General features: G+C 41.3%; 1 protein-coding gene across 2 annotated transcripts in view; it reads left to right on the top strand.

The window, feature by feature from the left end:
* Window positions 1-14,663, top strand: part of ARK2N (arkadia (RNF111) N-terminal like PKA signaling regulator 2N) — a 44,952-nt gene extending 30,289 nt beyond the window's left edge. For both annotated transcript variants that reach the window (XM_066180865.1, XM_066180866.1), the window contains exons 3-5: window positions 4,293-4,475; window positions 8,646-8,772; window positions 12,706-14,663. In XM_066180865.1, the coding sequence (XP_066036962.1) occupies window positions 4,293-4,475; window positions 8,646-8,772; window positions 12,706-12,889 (494 nt within the window). In that variant the 3' untranslated portion in view covers window positions 12,890-14,663. The remainder of the gene's footprint in view (window positions 1-4,292; window positions 4,476-8,645; window positions 8,773-12,705) is intronic.
* Window positions 14,664-19,941: the final 5,278 nt, after the last annotated feature.

Genomic DNA, 19,941 nt, shown 5'->3' with positions numbered 1-19,941 from the left:
TTCCAGCCCCTGCCATGGGCAGGGACACTTTCCACTATCCCAGGTTGCTCCAAGCCCCATCCAGCCTGACCTTGGACACTGCCAGGGATCCAGGGGCAGCCACTGCTTCTCTGGGAATTCCTGCCCATCCCCTCCCCACCCTCACAACCAGGAATTCCTTCCCAATATCCCATCCATCCCTGCCCTCTGTCAGTGGGAAGCCATTCCCTGTGTCCTGTCCCTCCATGCCTTGTCCTAAGTTACTCTCCAGCTTTTCTGGAGCCCCTTTAGGCACAGGGACTCTGAGGTCTCCCTGCAGTCCAAACTCCCGCAGCTCTCAGCCTGTCCCCACAGATTTCAAGGACTTAAATTTCTCACTCAGGTTCTGCCAGCTAATATCTTGTGATTCCTTTGCAATGATGAACTGTCTGTGCAGTGCAGAGGGACAGTGCTTCTTATGGAATGGCTGCTTTTAACCTACAGCTGAAATTTTACGCTTGAGTTCCCCTTTTCGCTTGTGCTGCTATTATAATGAAGTAAGGGATAATAGGAGTGTGGATCTTACAGCATGGGTTAGGCTTCTGAGTGTTGAGATGTGGCTCTAAGAAAAGCAAGGGAGCAGGTAGCAGATGAGAAGTGATTTAATTTTCTGTATTGCAAGTTTAAAATGAGAATTGGTATGTGTAGAACTGGATTTTTGTGCATGTGACTTTTCATTCAGTTGTTTGGAATGGAATTAGTTCTGATGAGCTGTGTAAATTAAGGGAGAATTGGACACTTGGAAATCCTGTCCCCGTGATGACCTCTGCCTCTAAATTCTTTGGGGAAGAGAAAAAGAAAGCAGGCTTTCCCTCCCCCCTTTATAGCATTAAATGTCAACAGCTCTATTTTGCTGCTGGTACTTATTAACTTACAGCCTTGCCTTTGTCAAGCATTTATTGCTTTAGAAATTAATTAGTGCTTGTCACCAGGGAAATGTACTTCTCCTGGCTACCTTGGATTCTCAAAAGATGTAATTTTTCTGAAGTTGATAGTTGAAATTACTGACCAGGGAACCTCCTAACTGTTCTATATTAAGACTGGGTTCTGGCATGGTTTGTCTTGAGGTCTGTTTCTTAATCTGTTGAAATCCTGTTAGAGTCAATAATTACGTGTACTGTCTCTATTATAAAGAAAAGATAATGAATTACATCTATGGTTGTAGATAATCCTTTTTACCTTTTCAACCTGAAAGCATTTTTTCACTTTATTTCCTAGCTGAAGCCAGTTGTGCTTATTTCTTGGTACCATGTGTTCACTTTGCATCATATCACCAGATGATCACGTACTTGGCTAGGGAAGTATTATTTATTTCCAGATTTCCACTCCTGTCCCATCCATGCAGCACTGAAAAGGAAACAGGCTTTTGGGAACAAAGGATTTTTCTAAGATTATTTTTTTAATATGCCTTCACTGCACCTTTCATCTGGTAGTTTTTGCCTGCAACTTCTTTATTGTCTGGTTTTGTGTGGTTTTTGTAACACGCATAAGCATTTATGCTTATTTCTTTTATTGTAAGTATGGGGAGTCTGAGGATGGGTTGCAGTTTGGTGAACATTATCTTGGCTTTGTTAGTCATTTACTGGTGATATCTGTGGATAAACCTGGTGTTGGGGGCCTTTCCAAATTTCCAGATCTGCACCTGAAAGGCAAGGCTGAGAAATGCAAAAATAGATCTCTGCTGTGATTGCTTTGTAAGTAGGCAGCTTGTTCGGGGTTCTTTTTTTCCAGATTGTTAAATTGGTGGCTGTTACCCTGACAAATATAATTATAGTGTGTAAATTATATTGAAAGTATTTTTGTCTGTTTGATGTATACTGAATTTAAGCTAAGTTATAAGGTGTGCTCTTTGGAAGTGTGGAAGATACAAGAGTGGAGCTACAGATAACAAGTTTATGCTTGTATTTCCTACTGATGAAGACTTTCACACAAGTTATTTCTATGGGTAGGTGATGAGAATATCACTCTGCATGTATATACATTTATTATACATTTTTGCATGATTATACATGTAGGAGTGGTACAATTTTGACTTGAGACTATTGTTGCTTTTTGTCCAAATACAATTTTACTCATGTAGAGATGTCTATCTGAAAATCAAGTTTTGCTTCTGCTTTTGGAGGTCTGAGTCAGAAGTGAGAAAAACAAAGGCCTGAAGGAACAGTCCAGAGCTCCTGAAATCTTAGATAACCTGTTGAAAAAATGGTCAAATAGTCAATATTGTACTTGACCCTCGTATCTTCTGCACTCAACTGTTTATTTTTACAGCTCACATTACGTATGTTCACACTGAACTCTGATGATAAGACTGAAAGAAAACATGTCTCCCATTATTCAGTCCATCCCTAACTTCTATGTGTAATTTAATCATCAGCTGTCACAAATAATTAACTGAACAACAGCCAGCTTAATTCTGAACTCTGTATTCCATTATTTTGTAATTGCCTTTTAAAAAAGATTGCCTTCCAGTTAATTATCAGGAATTCTGTTCCAGTCATAATCATCAGCGTTTCATGTTGCGAACAGTTTGGTCTTTAATACATTGGTATTTAACTATTCATTTATTTTTGTTGGGTCTGTTTTAAGTTTGTAATGTAACATTGTTTCATGGGATTTTTGTTTTGGAGGCAGGTCTGATCCGAAATATTTTGCAAATTTCTTCATACCTTGTTGCAAAACTGATCTTCAGGACTCGTTAGGCAAAATGTCACTCTCTGATGAACTGTGTTGCTAATCACAAAACAGGGGTTTCCGAAAATAGTCAGTTGAATTTTATTTCAGGCACCAAGTTACTAAAAAACACCCCCTCAGAAAAAGCCCCTTAAACCAAAATCTGATCCAAAAACCTCAGAAAAACAGCTTTTTGGGAGAGCAAATTTGAAACTTCTAGTTCATTGTGTTGTTTCTGTCTTCAACAGCCACTTAAAACTCCGAAAAGAACCAGTTTTTCCGAAGGCTTTTAATTGTATTCTTTATCACTTTAAAAGATTTCATTAGTCATTTTGTAACTCTGAAAGTCCTGACTTCCTGAACACATTCTTAGTTTATGATTATTTTACATTATCTCATACAAGTTGTACCCTCCATGTATCACACCCATAACAAAAGGTCCTGCAGATGCTCAGCTGCAGAGCTCCAAGAACCTTGGAGTTAAAGAATTGCAAAGATGCTGAGCTTTGGCCCTGCCTGTGTTTCTGTCTCATCCTCATTTGTGTGGATGAAGCCTTGGTCCAAAGAAAGTTTTGATCCTCTTATTTGGGGAAGGGGGAGGCTCCAAACCACTCTCATCCATGCTGAGTCAGTGAGCTGCAGATGGGGCAAGTCATTGAGCTAAAACACTCACGTTCTCTCAGAATTGCATAATTTATCCTTTCTCTCTGCTTCCACATCAATCTTGGCCTTGAATTTGCTTGGTTTTTTTCTGACCCTCTTCTATTTCTAGCACGTTTTCCAATTACAAGTGATTTTCATTCATCACAAAGAATTTAGTTGGTCCTAACAAAACAGATCAAAAATAGCTTTTTGTTATTCCTCAAGGACAGATTTCAGAATCATGTAAGCAATTTTATCTCCCTCTTTCCTCCTTTATTATGGTGGCCAAAAATTCATCTGACAATCATGTAGAATGAAAAGCATATTTATCGCTGCACAATATAATTTTGTTTCTTGTTACTGTTGATCTTAAAAAAAAAAAAATAAACACAACCAAAAAAATTGCAATTTTGAAAAATCCCCCTGCCGTTGACAGGTGAATGTTATGAAAGGAAAGTTGCCTAATGTTAAATTCATTGTCACTGGATCAGTTTTATGAAAAAATTAGTTTTAGTCAATCATCCCTATAATAATGTAAGCTGTCATTTGACTTCTGCAAAATTCTCTAGATAAATATTGTCTGCCCAATTTAATGTCCTGTAATTTTTTTTTTTTTTTTATTTTAAACTGGAGGTCTTATCCTTAAAGATTGTAAATGTAACATTGTCGGATATGGAGATGTTTATGTGTTAATGTAAAAGACAGTACACAAAAAACTGATACTCTGATAAACATGTGTTTCTGACACTTGTGTTTTCTGTGTATGCAAAGGTCAAAATGTCTCTGCAATCTCAGGCTGTGTTCATTAACTGAAGTTTAATAATTCATACAATTTACCACTATATACCTTTAAGGGCGTCGTGTAGGATGTTGCATTAATCCTTAAACAAATTATTTGTACTTTTTGAGGTGTCTTTCAGTCTGTGCTGATTTCTAATCCATGTTGCTTTTCTCCTCTGCAGATGGACCCCCTGTTGTGGCTCACTATGATATATCAGACACAAACTCAGACCCAGAAGTGGTAAATGTGGACAATCTGTTGGCGGCTGCAGTAGTTCAAGAGCACAGTAATTCCTTAGGAAATCAAGACTCAGGGTCTGCCTGGAGAACCAGAGGGCTGCTGAATGAAATGAGTGCTAATACAGGTTTGTTTAAATTCTCTGACATTTGTGCCAGCATTGCAGTTGGTGTCTCTCCCTTTCTTGCTTTCAGCATTTTTATAGTTTATACAGCTGTTAAAGCTCCCTATGTGGATTTTGTGAGAGAACAGGACCTTATTAAAAAGGTCTGACATTTAGTCCAAAATACAAGTGATAAAAATTGACAAATATTCCTGCAATATATTTTTGACACTAATTTTCTTAACTACTCTTCTTCTTTTCCTTCTAATTACTACAGGGAACTTAGGTCTGGGGTTCTGGTGGTGGGTATTTTTTAAATGAAAGTGACCTAATCTTGTTACTGAATGATTGATTATGACAACCCATGCCACCAGCTAGTCAGCTGGTCCTAATCTCATTTTCAGTATTGGGATTGCCTGTGTATGGTTTTTTGGGGGGTCTCTGGGGGGGTTTTTTGGTGTTTTTTTTGTTTGGTTTTTGTTTTGTTTTGTTTTGTTTTTTGGTTTTTTTTTGTTTGTTTTTGTTTTTGTTTGTTTGGTGGTTTTTTTTGTCTCTTTATATCTCTAAAATACAAGCATTAATTCTTCCCATATTCCATCTGCATTTCCAGCATCCCTTAGAAAATTATTTTGGATGTTAGCAGGGTTTATTTTCTATCAGCTTCATCTCACAGCTTTTTATGCCAACGTTTTACTTGCTTTCTACTCATTTTCTTAACTCCCATGTTATGACTTCAGGCTGCATAAGACACGTAAGTCTTGCCAGCTGTGGTGGAGCACAATAGGTTTGTATTTTGTGCTGTGTTTCCCAAAGGTTTCCTGCCACAGGGCTCCCACCATGGGGACTGTTGTGGTGGCTCTGAGCTGCTTTTCACTGTCTAAAAGGCTTAAAGAAACACAATTAGGTGGTGCTTTGTAAAGAGATGTTCCATTACTATGGAGTCTACAAGTCCACGATTTGAGTATGAGAATCTCTGTGCATTATTTTCACTGTGGTCTGTGGCTGGATGTTGTTCCAGCCTTTTTGAAGCTTGCCTTTGTTTTCCAAGCTCACTGGTATTTTTTGCGTGACAGCAGCTGACTGATAGCTATTTGACCCCTAGCAATCCCAGTCCCTTATTAAGGGATTTATTAGACAATTAGAACAGCTGAAATCACCTGTATTACATAGCACTAATGGATCAGTACACCAAATGAATGTAAGGAAATAAAAAGTAACATTTCTTACCAAGCTTTCTTCCACTTTTCCCTTAAAATGCTGCAGTGCAGGCAGAATTTTTTTTTCCTCTACATATATCCAAGGGGACTTGCAGGCAAAAGAAAACAGGAAACATCAAGAGATTTCTTCATCCCTAGGAATGTGCATATGGATTTGGTCCTGGTGCTATGGCCATGTCAGCCGCTAAATTTCTTTTTGCTTGTGCACACACTTTACCCTGCAGCCTCAGTACACATCTGACTGCACCTTAGCCAGTGCTGGTCTTTTCCTGCCAGGTCTAGGGTTGCATATTGGGAAAGCAGAATTTTCAAATCTTGGGTCTAGTTCACAAGTGTAACCTTCAGCCAGTATCTAGTTTAGCAGACTTTAAAGAATGTTTTCCCATGGGAAAAAAACAACATAGGCAGCTCTATCAAAGTGAAAATTCTTATTACACTGTCACATCTTTGTGCATGGGCAAATATTTGCAGCTGCTTTGCAAGCCCTGGTGGTGTAGGGCAAACAAAACATCACTTGGGCATCATCCTAATGTTTGCGCAAAGAAATTAACAGCATAGGCGTGTTATTAAGCATGAAATTTTTATGGCCAGAGGCTGTAAATCTGTCTGTCTGTGCTATAATCCTGATTAACACTCAGCTACTCTTGCAGTATTTACTCTGCTAATCATGGTTTCACTACTGCTAATTGTCTTTTTGTTGCCTGAACTTTAAGCTATGGTAACATGTGGAAGCTCTTTTGGGACTCCAGTTTATACTCTAGGAATACTTTTTGAGGCTTTTTAGGAGCTGGTCTGCTTTGGTCCTTTGCCAGATGTTACCCTGTCAAGAAAATGAAGGGTGGTTAGGCATTAAAACAAGATATTAGGCCCATCCCATTCCACTCCCTGCCATGGGATGGCATGTCCTGCAGGGACACCCTCCACTATCCTCCAAGCACCATCCAACCTGGCCTTCCAGGGATGGGACAGCCACAGCTTCTCTGGGCCACCTGTGCCAGGGCTTCACCTCCCTCACAGGGAAGAATTTCTCCCCAGAGTCCAATCCAACCCTGCCCTTTGGCAATGTGAAGCCCCTGGCAAGTGAATCAAAGCCTCTGAGCACTTTCATTTCATGTTTCACAGTCTGCCCATCCACTTCTATTCAAGAAATACCCCTTACCCATATTTGGGCTCCCTGGCAGTCAGTGATGTTTGCCAAGAAATGTTCAGCTTAACTGCAATGCTAGGAAGAGACTGACTGGGCTATTAATTTGTTTTTAAGTTCAGCTACAAATATTTTTTAGTCTTGTGAGGTGGAAACTCATCCTTTAGGCACCTGGCAACATATGTGTTTCATTCCCTTGCTAACCCTGATCCAATCACCAAGGGTCTTGGCTTTTCAAAAACTGAACATAAAACATGATCTCTGCTCCTACACAAGAGCTGGAGAGGGATTTGCGACAAGGCATGGTGAGACAGGACACAGGGAATGGCTTCCCACTGCCAGAGGGTAGGGCTAGATGGGATATTGGGAAGGAATTCCTGGCTGTGATGACAGTGAGGTCCTGGCACAGGTTGCCCAGAGAAGCTGTGGCTGCCCCTGGATTCCTGGGAATGTTCAAGGCCAGGCTAAACAGGGCTTGGAGCAACCTGGGATAGTGGAAGGTGTCCCTGCCCATGACAGGGGGTGGGACTGGATGAACTTTAAGGTGCCTTTCAACTCAAACCATTCTATGATTCTATTTGCTTTCATCTTTCCTGCGTGCTTAAAGCCATTAGAAAGTTTCCCTGGCACTTGTTTCAAGTTTAATTTCTTCTGTTTCCTTTTAATCTCCCTGGGGGTATAATCAGTTCTGCGTGTTCACACACCTTTGAAATCCTGTGGATAATTATTGCTTCTCCTCCTCTCATCTTTGAGGAGGTGTCCACTCAAACTAGATACACATAAAATATTCACCTACTCTCAAATTTCCTGCTCAACAAATGACTCTTCCCCTGTGTAGTACAGCTGAGCAAGTGGTTTTTCAGAAGTAGGTAGTATCAGCTACTTCATGGCTGCCCAGCATCCCTCAGGCCAATGATAAAGAGAGACAGTGGAATTAATTATCTTCTCTTTTTCCTGGGGGGGAAAAAAAAAAGAGTAGAAGTTATATATTTTAATTAATTGATTTTTCAAGAAATCTGTTTCCTGTGAGAGAAATAATAATTCCGACTGCTTTGCATTTCCCATGCAAGTATTATCCTGTATGACTCAATACAGATTCACTAACTGGGATGAAGAACCTACTTAGCAGCACTTGGCAGAAAAGGCAAAAATGCACCACACTTGCTGTGAGTATTTAGAGAGAGCTTCTGGTTTGACTGACTGACAAACTGGATGTCATTGAGGAACTGTAATAAAAAAACAGCCCTGCTGCATATGGGACTTAAGAAAACCACTTTTTCTTTTCAAGTATTTGTAATAATGTAGAGCAGATGTATGAAGCAGCACTGCCAGAAACTGAGAGGTTTGCTGTGTTTTTTCGCGGACCAGCTTCCCCTAGTTTTTTTTATTTGAAGAATTTAAATTAATTTTCCTTGATGTGTGGGATGTTCCTGTCCAGCCTATAGGCTTTTTTTTTTTTTTTTTTTTTTTTTGGCTATAGTATCATTGCATTTCTTAGATTGTTTTGTTTCTTAATGTTTATACATTAGGGACAGTTTGACTCTTAGCACTGTCATAACATTTCAGCTGGAAATTCTAGTTGTTCTTGGTGCAACAGTCAGGCTTTGTTCACATTTGTGTGACAGCACCATCACCAGAGCTACTGATGCCAGCTAAATCCAGTGGTTTTCCTGTATCAGGTGATGATTTGTGAGTTGAAAAACTTGGTCTAAGGAGATTTTCTAATCTCAGTGTTGTTTTGGTTTTTAAGGTTGGGAAACTCGTTTTCCAGCTGATTTCTGAGTCATGTAAGCTGTTAAACACTGTCTCTATTCTCATTTTCTCCATCTGTAGGTCATTTGGATCAAGGCTTCCTTGCAGGTGACAAAATCTCTGGTGGCAATGCCCAGGCCAATGACGAAATTAACATTGCCTCTTCTGACAGCGAAGTAGAGATTGTTGGAGTTCAGGAACATGCCAGGTATGAATTATTTTTTCTTGCTCTAATGTTACTTTCATTTTATCAGAATGTCTGCTTTACCAAAATCAGTAAAGAAAGTACTGGCCTTCACTTCTGTAGTTACCCATCCATGAGTGATGCCCAAAAAGCAGCAAATGTTGCACTTGTTTTTTTCTGTTTTGCTGGTCATGGTGATGTCAGAATGTATTATTCTTTAGAAAGTGACCAACTTGATAGTTACTCAGATTAAAATTGTGATTTAGTGAAGGGGGAAAATGGGCCACTAAATAACCAAACCAAAATGATTCCAACAGAAGCCGTTAATTGTTTACATTACATGTCAGATAGAGATTCTAAGTGTACTGTCCACGTGGGCATGCATCTCTGGGCTGGCTAAGCTGCTTCCTCCTGAAGCAGGCACACATCCTTCAGGACACCAATTGGTCAAGTGTCCATCATCACGCTGTGCTTCCCCTATCTAGAGTTTACATTTTTTGCAGACAATTTCTCAGGCTCTCTTCTTATTTTTGATCCTGTTTTCTCAGTAACCTTGATGAATTCCTGAGAGCTCTAAAAACAGAACTGAAGGTGGTTTGGTAATATTACTCACAACCAGTTTGGCTGGTACATCAGAATGGCCTGTTACACAGATATATTGCTACAATTCAATATCAAAAATTCCAATTTTAAAGGAATATGTGAATATGTAAATAACTAAGTGAAAATCTTTATGTGGGTTCTTGTTTCCTTTCAAAATATTAACTTAAGTTTTTTTATCAGCTTCCACTTTATTTAATCAGTAGGGGTAAAAATACTATCATTTTTTAACAGCTAATATTATAAGATATTCCCTTTAGGTTAGAAATCAGATGACTTTGAATCTTGGGTTTATTTCAAGATTCAAGAGAGGTCAAAGTAGATGAGGGTAAGGGTGCCAGCGGTTTCTCTCTCAGTCAGGAATCTGTGGAGCTGTTCCTCTTGGTAGGCATTTTTTGATGTTAGTCTTCATCTTTAGTCTGTGGTCTTTCCTTGGCTTAAAATATTATGAAGCAGTTGAACAAAACTGACGTTTTCTAATAGTATGGAGTGGGAATTTGGTGGAGTGAAACCAAGTTAAAACAGTACATAGACAAGCTCCTTCAAAATTTTCTGTTTCCTAGTGGGTGTTTGGAGGCAGAAAAGAGGTGTGAGGAACACGGAGCAGAGTTCCTTGTCCCTTCATTGCATCTTTCTTGGAGAAGGAAGAAGGAAGATGTGCGGGACCCAAATTCACAGGCAGGAAACTTCATGGATAATGTGGGCACAGCCCAGTGTCGTTGGATGTGAAAAAAAGGAAATACTCAGTTCCAGAAGAGGGATTTAGTCTTAGCTTTTAGAACAGTGAGAAAGTCCTTGCATGGACAACTCTGTTGGAAGATGGCAATTCCTTAGGAAGCAGCTCTCCTGGCTGTTTATGCATCAGAACTCAGGGCTTGGAGGATCTTTGTGCTGACGGTAAAGGATGTGGATTCACCCTCCAGCACTGGCTGATGTAAATCTGTGCAGCACTGCACACAGGACCCTTGTTCTTCTGTCCCCTCTTTGAAAGCTTTCCATGCTGCTGCCTCAATAATAGTCACCCTCTATGGGAATAGAAACATGACCTATAAGCAGAGTTGCTGTTTAAAATGAGTTTTAGTAGATATGGACTGAAATAATTACAGCAAATGAGACTAAAATCACTCTTCTGTGCTTTACTTTTTTCCTGTACGCATCTCCCATAGACCAGTGTTTACTGCCTCCCTTGAATACTCACTCACACATTTCAGTTGTTTGAATCCTACTTAGAGTTTTATTTCTCTTGTAGGTCTAGGCTTGCAGTTATGAAGTATTGATGGGCTTCTGGCAGGGTTGTGATTTGGGCAAAGGTTAGGTTTTTGATCAGTATTTTCTGCATGCTTAGTTAGTGTGGTGTTTGGATCCTGGTTTTTATCATGCTCCCTATTCCATGTCATCGTTGGGCTGGTGTGAGTTGTGACACCCTGGAGTTTGTTCATAGTTTGTAGTTCTTCAGATTCTTAGTGAATTGGTGCTGTTCCTCATCACTGGGATATTCCTTGGCATCTACTTAGGACACCAAGTCATATTTTTCAGTTTGTTTCATTTTTCACCGGCAGAATTTTTTTTCAATCATGCATGCATATAAACTGGTTTTCCTCTAGTTTTTCCTAGGAAAGGAAAAGGTTTTTTTATTGCCTTTACTTGGTATCCTGCTTTAGCTGCACATTGGAAGCATGTTCCCTGAGCTCATGTTTGACTGAATGTTTTGCTGTTGGTGCCTTGTGTGACTAGTTTAAGGACAGACACTTCGATTTTTCTGAGATATCTTTTCTTTGAGATAATTTATGGCTCGGTTTTCAACATCTTCAGGAAGAAAAGTTATTCTTAGCTTTGCCTAAACACTGTGAACTGTTCTCAGAATGGTGTACTACAGCCCCTGAGATCAAACATCATATTTAATTTGCTTTGCCTACAAGCTTTTCTTGCCAGTTATGCTTAAAAATATTTCTCCTTAAAAGAAAGCTTTTAAAGAAAGAAATCCAGACATTTGTTAGAGTTACAGGGTCTTATTGCTAATTCTTTGTAGATATATACTTTAAGTGTGTGTTTTTATGACTGAAGAAGTAATAAAAGAACCATTCCGAACATCACAGCTAAACCTAAGCAGCGTGTCTGAGAAGGCAATGAGACATTTATATTCAGAGAAGTTACAGCTCAGAGAATGAGATTTTTCATTTTATTTCATGAAACTCCAGCCAGAACCAAGACAGCTGAGCATAACCTAAGTAGTTTTGGAGAAAATAAATAGCACAGACTTAAATTGGAATAAATATAATATAAATTTCAGGGATATTTGATCAGTGCAGGAAATTTGAGTTCCTGAAATACATGTCTTCACAAAGAAGTGAGAAAAGGTTACCCCAGCAGCCAGAACACCTGATGTTTATCCATGCATCCAGGAGCAGCTACTGCCACTACCGGTGCTTACAGGAGCAAAACAATTTTTGGAACACTAGGTATCAAATTTTATTAGTGCCTGTTTAGGATTTGCAGCTGGAAATGGAGTGATCATCCTAAAGCCTCCAGTAAATTCCTGTCATCACTTCATCATACACAAAATTATTCTGCCTTTCATTTTGCATTTCTCTTTTTCTAAATGCTCTTAACTTGTGCTTCATTTGTCATGTATCTACTATGGATATAATAGGTTAAAATGCCGTGTGAATAGCTACCTGTGTATTGTGCTTCAGCAGGGCACTGGAGCCTTATCTTCAAATACACCTTTTAGTCTTGTTGTCTGTAGTCACTTAAAACTTAAATGTTTTGCTGAAGTGGGGCTGAGCTGTTGCCAGTGAGCATTTCCCAGCATGTTTATAATTTTCAGTTACAAAGACCAAAACAAAAAAACCCCAGACCTAACGGGTGTAATAACTTGATTAGCAAGATCTCTTCTGCAATTATTGTAATGAAAGTATCATTACCTCCATGTTTTAATATGGCTTTGATTTAATATTGCAGTATAGCTTTTCTTTTTCTCTTAGGCAGCCTCACTTAAAGTTTTTCTCTTTTTAAAAAGTCCAATGGGTTAAGTTGCATCAGGATACTCTCCATTGTACTACACATGGTGGGGCAGGCTTCCTCAAGATCCTTGGGATCCATGCACATATTTTTTGAGAAAGATTACATTACACCCACTGGCATTCCTTTAGAATAATTTAATCCCCACCAAATCCCCCAAATTTAAATTTAGCTTTATTCACTGGATGTGTGAGATGCCACAGACTCTACAAATCGGAGAATCCAGTTTGGAGAGGGAAGTGGTAACCAGGTAATGATGAAACACTGAAGGTGGGGATGTCGTGGCTGAGCTGAGCAGTGTCCCTGATGCTGTGTGTGTCCCTCTCCTCACTGCAGGTGTGTGCATCCCAGGGGAGGGGTGATCCAGAGCGTGTCCTCCTGGAAGCATAGCTCGCCGTTTGGGAGCGCCCAGCCCACGCAGCCATGGACAGCAGGGGCTCCCCAGCAGAACTGGTCCTTGCCCCCAGAAGTGGTGGACCTCACTCTGGACGAGGACACCAGGCGCAAATACCTCCTGTAACAACACCTTGTCACTGTGCTCTGCCCCCTCCCCTCCCGCCCTCCCTGGCACACAAGTTCACTGGCTAAACCATCGCCTCCAGAGACCCCGTCCTTGGCACCATGAAACACAAACCCGTGGCATTTCTCCACGTCCACAGGAATGTAGTCTGAGTTCAGTATCACTTCAAATGGTTTTGCCTTCTCCAAGGAGGATTCGTGCCCAGAATTAACAGCACCGAATTTAAAACATATCTGCAGTTACTAATGTATGTGTGTATATCTAACAAAATAACTGCGTGCAAATGTACGTCCTCCCACCCTCCCCACCTCCCGACTCCAGGACATTTTTAATTTATCAGTATCTTGAGTTTGTTAGTAGTAGTGTGTTGCTGTGTGAGCATCAGTGGTTTTGAAAAATGCTGTGTCCTCACTGATTTCATCGGAGCTGGGGGATATTATAACACTTCCAGAATTTGGGCCAGGAGTATTTTTACCCAAGTTGATTTGGTTGTTACCAGCAGGAGGGATTGTCTTTAAAGCAAACGGCCCATAACAAATGCACTGAACAGCTTTCAATTAAAACATTTTTATTTTCAATGTAATTTATAGTTTATACTTGTCAGTGCTGAGTCTTCTGTCTCCTTGACTACTGTATTTCACTGGTCAATTCCCATGGCTTGGAATGGCTAAAATAGTAATAGTAGTGACCTGAAAACAGCTGAACATGGCAAAAGCACAGGAAAAGGTAAAAAGGCCCAGAATCCCTTTCCTTTGTCATTATAGCTGAACTTTTGTTCCTTTATCTAAGTCTTGCCTGGAGTAGAGGAAGGAGAGGAATGAAATGTTTTACTCATAGTCCCCATCTCTATTGCTGCTTGTTTGCGTCATTCACCATCTCACAAAATAAAAAACAAATCCAAAGCAAATTCCAAAGCTCCAGCCTGGCAAAAGGATGTTCAGCTGGGACCTGTTCCTGGAATTTGTGGGGCCACTCAAATGCTTAAAACTCTGTCCTAAAAGATGTTGCAGGATCAGGGTCAGAAACAAAGGTTTGCAGGATCAGGGTCAGCAACTAAGGTTGTGGTATTAATTTTTTTTTTTTTTTTTTTTTTTTTTTTTTTTTTTTTTTTTTTACTAATCTGCACCATTTCTCTGGCTTTCAATCATGTCTCTCATACTAGTTTTGGAAATGCCAAGATTCAGGAAACACTTTCTACTAGAATATTTACCAAAATCAGTGGAACTTTAGCAGGCTGCACTTTCTGTGGCATATATGGAAATTCCTGCCCCTCATCTGTCATTTTGAGCCTTTCCCAAGGCAAAAACCAAAGATCAGACTTTAACGAGATGGTATTATTCACTTTAAATGTCTGCTGTGCAATTGAAACATTCTTTCATATTCCAGGTGTTTCTATTGGGAATTTGGTACAGCTCTGCCATTAGATTTTTTACTATTTAGGGCTGAACAGGAGTGGTCAGGACATAGGAAGTTCTGCTTTCCTTTCATGTTTGCTGGTTTCAAAATTTATTTGGCTTCCCATAATTTTATCTGTGGGCAAAATAAAAAATTAAAATACATTTACCTGTGTTGTCACATAAAGGAAAAACAGCCCAGCAGGGGGGGATAGTTAATAACAAACATCTGTTTCTTCCATAAGCAGAACAGTTCATACTGCACTTTACAGAACAGCTAGGTAAGGATTAATATTCCCATTTCCAGCTTTCTGGAACATTGAACATAAGTGTCTTGCACAGCCAGAAAAATATCTGTGATGTTTTTAGTGACCAATTCTTTTCTGTGGGAGGGAGGGAGGGAGGAAGGGAGGGAGGGAGGGTGGGAGGGGAGCATGGATGGAGCCTGTTGGCCCTGCAGCCCAGAAAGGCCCCATACTACTCTGCCCATCCTTTCTCCTTGTGTTTCCATCAGCCATGGGCTCACACACCTGCTGTAAAAGTAACCTTGGAACAGCCAGCTCTTGTTGCTGTTTCTTACCGTTTCACAGAGTCTCCTGAAGATTGGTTGTGAAGAAAGCTGCAGAGACCCTGTTTGCAGTCCTTCCGTGAAAAAATACAAACTAACTCTCCTTGTTGTTCGGTTTGTATATGATGTGACTTCCATGTGTACATAAAAACTACTGCCTCCTAACCAAATTTCCTCCAACTGTGCACTGTGTTTGTTTAAACAGCTCATGTATGGTAGTCCAATGCAGGTTTTCTTTTATTTAAAACACTATGTATTTTCTCTTAACAAATTTCAAGGCTAGTGATCTGAAAAATGCAATCACTGGATATGGGTGGGAAATGGTTTGGTGGGGGTTTTTTGTTTTGTTTTGGTTTTGTTTTTTTGGGTTTTTTTTTAACGTCTGTTTTTTAAAAAGAGCAAAAATGTGCCTGGTTGGTTTTTGCTCTTCTCAGCAGGAAAGAGAAAAGTTAGCCATTGTGTGGCTGAGAACCAATGCACTTGGGGCCTGGTCCAGAACCCACTGGGGTCGGTTTGGGGCTCCCCATCAACCTCAGTGTGCATTGGCTCGAGACCTTCAGGGTTTAGCAGTTCTCCTGAATTGCTGGAGTGTGAACTTGGAATCTTCTATAGTGAAGACAAATCATTGCTCAGAATATAAATGTTTATAACATGCATCTCTAGTTAAAAATAAAATTTGATTCTTCTTGACACTCACTATTTAGTTCTCATTTTCCATCTAATATTTAATGGTCTTTGGAGAGAAATAATAATAAAACAGAATGTTATATATATATATATAAATATATATATTTTTGGTGCAAGATGAGACCTTCTGGTTTTTGAAACAAGTCTGTAGCATAAAGGTTAAACTATTTTAAGATTAAATAAAGTGTATTATTTAAACAATATCAGTTTGCTGGGGCTTTTTTTCTTCCACTTCCATCAAATATGCTGCTGTTTGTCACATCTCCCAATTAAATCCATAAATTCTCGGTTACAGTTGCAGAAATTCACCACTGTTTCTTGCTGTAACACATTTAATTTTGCATATCCAGAATGCTGAAGTGATTTCCTGGCTGAGAGACCTTCCTTTTATCTTGGACCGGGGCAGGATCATCACTTCTCCCTGTAATGTTAGTGCCCCGGGATGTGCAGGTACCAGTGACAAATGGCTGCTGCCCATCACAGAATCCCAGGACAGTTTGGGTTGGGTTGGAAAGGACCTTAAAGATCGTCTCATTCCACCCCCTGCCATGGGCAGGGACACCTTCCCCTGTCCCAGGTTGCTCCAAACCCTGTCCAGCCTGGCCTGGGACACTTTCAGGGATCCAGGGACAGCCACAGCTTCTTTGAGAAACCAGTGCAAGGACCTCACCACCTTCACAGCCAGGAACTCCCTCCCAGTATCCCATCTAACCCTGCCCTCTGGCAGTGGGAAGCCATTCCCTGTGTCCTGTCCCTCCATGCCTTTTCCCAAGTCCCTCTCCAGCTCTCCTGGAGCCCCTTTAGGCCCTGACAGGGGCTCTGAGATCTCCCTGGAGCCTTCTCTTGTGCAGCTGAACACCCCCAGCTCTCCCAGCCTGGCTCCACAGCAGAGGGGCTCCAGTCATGGGAATATCTCTGTTGTCTCCTCTGGCTCCAGCAGCTCCCTGTCTTCCATTTTGGGGCTCTTTGTGCCCTGCAGAATCCTTTCCAGGGATGCAATTTCAGCACAGCCTCCCCACACACCTGAGTCCTTCAGGTGCTTGAGCAACCTTCCCACCATTATTTCTCTGACTGCATCCCTCTCTCCCATCCTCCCAGACATCTTCTGCTGGTCAGTGAGACTGACTCAAGCTGGTGCTACAGGGCAGGTCTTCTCTGACCAGGGTGGTGGTGCCAGGGTGAACTGTTCAGAGAACCACAAAATTGTATTGGGAAATTTGGAGTCACAAGTAAAGAGGAGGATGGTAAAGTACAACTGCACTGTGCTGAACTTGGGGTCCTGCTGCCTGTCAGCCCTCTCACAGGCAAAATGGAAATGGGAACAGGAATAGGAATAATAATAATCATTATTATTATTATTATTATTATTATTATTATTATTATTATTCAGTACATACCAGTGTTTTACATGTATTTATCAGATGAGAAAGATCCCTGTGCAAATCAGGAAGGCCATTTATCCATGTATTCTAAGTACCAATATGGATAATGAAGGTAAAATAAGTAGGTTTTCAGCCTCACCGAGTCCTTGGCATATGTGGAGCCAAATTCTGGGCCTGGTGGTCACTGCAGAGGTGGGCACCAGTCTCATGCTTTATTTTGTGTTTATCAGCAGCTGAGGGAGAACAGAGCCGTGGAGTTCAGTGGAGATACGGCAAGAGGACAGATAAAATATCTCCTGAATCTTTTCTTCTCTATAACAAAGAGATACCCAGAGTCTATAGGCTTTAGGGTACACTGAATAGAAAGCTTAAAATTTCTACTGTGGCCCTTGGCACTTTTTTATGTAGGAGTCACTTGACTTTGTGGGAATTGTTATTTCTGGGGTAACACAAAACCTAATCAAAAGTACCCAAAACCAAGTTAGATTTTGTATTGTGTTTTTCCCAGTGAATTAGTTGCAATGTAGATAGATTTTGTGGCTGAAAGTTTAGTTTGCCTGCCTTGAAATGAGGACTGAAAGGGTTGTGCTAAGTGGATTATTTCCCCAATTCCCTGGAGAATCTGTAAATGGTGTTCTTTGCTGAAGGCATCACCTTCCTTGGCTGAAATACTCCCAGCTTTGCCTCTCCTTTTTGGGGCTCTCATCTCTGAATGTCAGCTCTCTCCAGAGCACCCCAGGGATGCAGTTTCCCTTCTGTTTGCACAGGGAAGGAGCAGAATGCCTGCAAAATGCAAACTTGGGATGGACAGACCCTGCATTTACTGAGAACTTTGGTGCAAATAAGGTGAAATCCTCTTGTTATTGATACTAAAGGGCAGACAAGGATCCAACCCATGACCCCCAGTCTATATCTTGAGGTTTTGAAAAGCAAATGCAAACCCAAGAGTCCTGACAACTGCTGATTCACAAATGCCCCTTGGAAGTTTTCTCATGGATCTGATTAGTCATCTGGATTTGCAATTCAGTTTAAAATTAGAATTGAGTGCCAGCCACTGGGAAGGAAACATCTTGCAGACAGTCTCAGGGCAAAGCTAGAGTGGGCAGGGGGAAAGCTGTCTGGAAATTTAATTTCAGATAATTTTCTACACTTACTTGCTGCATCAGCAGCTGTGGGTGAATCCAGGGCAACCACATCAGAGCTGGAAAAACAGGAGTCCTCTGTCAAATTCATTTTCCATTTCTGTAGGTGCTGTGAATTGAACACAGCTCCTGGAGCCTGACTGGTGCCTCCGATGAAATGCCATCTACAGCTGAGTGCATCTGCTTTGTCCCTGGCTGGCCAGTGACCAGTGACACCCAAACCTCCAGTTTTGTTTCTTCTAGATCCTTGTGTGTCCACTTTAAACTTGGAGTTGCTGAACTCCAGTAAACCCCAATGTCAGGCCAATCACAGGGTTACAGAATTATTTCAGTTAGAAGGGAATTTAAAGACCATCTAATTCCAACTCTCTCCCATGGGCAGGGACACCTTTCCCAGGTTACTCCAAACCATGTCCAACCTGGCCTTGGACACTTCCAGGGATGGGACCACCGCAGCTGCTCTAGGCAACCTGTGCCAGGGCCTCGCCACCCTCAGAGAGAGCAATTTCCCCCCAGTATCCCATCCAACCCTGTCTTCTGTCCATTTAAAGCCATTTCCCCTTGTGCTGTCCCTCCATCACCTGTCCCAAATCCCTCTCCAGCTCTCCTGGAGCCCCTTTAGGCACTGGCAGGGGCTCCGAGGTCTGCCTGAAGGCTTCTCTTCTCTAGGTTAACATGCCAAGACCAGAATACAAAACCACAGTGAAGGAAATCCTAATAAAAGGGGGGGTAATTTCAAAAATAACCTCACAACATGTCTCGGACAAGGCCTGGCAAGTTGAAAATGCTGTTCAGTTCAACCCCCTCACAGCAAAAGGAGAATGAGCCTCTGGTGCCCACCTAGGAGACCTTCACACCTCCCAAACATTTTCTGTGGTTAGGATGCTGTGAAAACAAAGTATCAGGCCATTAAAAACACCATCCCATTTGAAGCTGATGAATCCTTGACCCCTTGGACAATCTCTCTATCCTCCACCTGCTTGTCAAAAGGAGGAATTAGGACAATATTTAAAGCAGTCCCACCTGGGCATAGCACAGGGACTGAGATTTCCTTGAGGGGCTGAGCTCCCTGACAGCCAAAAAAGTCAATGCTCTATTTTCCCAGTGAGCAGTAGGATTGCATACTACAGCCAAGTTTTTGGAGGAGTGGTGCAGTGCTCCCCCATCCTTCAATGGCCAGTGTAAGGTCTTGCCCTGGACCAGCATTCCCAGCTTGTTCAGGGGTATAGAAAAACTTTAAAATGATTTTAAGGTCATCCAAAATGCTCCAAAATTAGCTTTAAACCAGCATCCTCTCCTTCTCTGTGCCCCAGGGAGAAATTCCTTTAATTTCTGGAGCTCTAGGCTCGGCTCAGCCTGCTCCCAACCCCACAGAAAGGCTGGGGAGGGGAGAGGTGGGTGGAGGTGGGGGGTCTCAGCAGCACCCTTTTGGAAGGGAGGCAATAACAATGATTTTTACGGCGGTTTCGCCACTGATACTTTCTCTCAGGAAGCCCTGGCTGGAAGCAGCCCCTGGGAAGGCACTAGATGGCACTAGAGCCAGAGGATACGGGATCTGGGCTGCTGTCTCACCCTCTGCATACCCAGAACGGGGAAAGAGCCCTCAAAAACAGGCAAAAAGGCTTCTGGATGTGAAAAGGCCAATTTTTTTTTTTTTTTCCCCCCAATACTGCTGGACCCAGTTGCCTTAGTCAGACCCCGTCCATACAGCCAGCATCCATCCCAAGGCAGGGAAAAGGGCAAAAGGAAGGGCAAAAGGAAGGGCAAAAGGAAGGGCAAAAGAAAACAAATCATCTGGATGGAATACTGAAATTAAATTAACCAGCTGTGATTTTGAGGTAATTAAACACGGATGAGTCATTTCTCAAGATATTAAGCC

This window comes from Chamaea fasciata, unplaced genomic scaffold, assembly GCF_029207755.1.
Source record: "Chamaea fasciata isolate MVZ Bird 193981 ecotype frontalis unplaced genomic scaffold, bChaFas1.0.hap1 SCAF_4, whole genome shotgun sequence".
Lineage (NCBI taxonomy): Eukaryota > Metazoa > Chordata > Aves > Passeriformes > Sylviidae > Chamaea > Chamaea fasciata.
The sequence above is the reverse complement of the archived record's forward strand: the minus strand, read 5'-3'. Positions and strand labels throughout refer to the sequence as shown.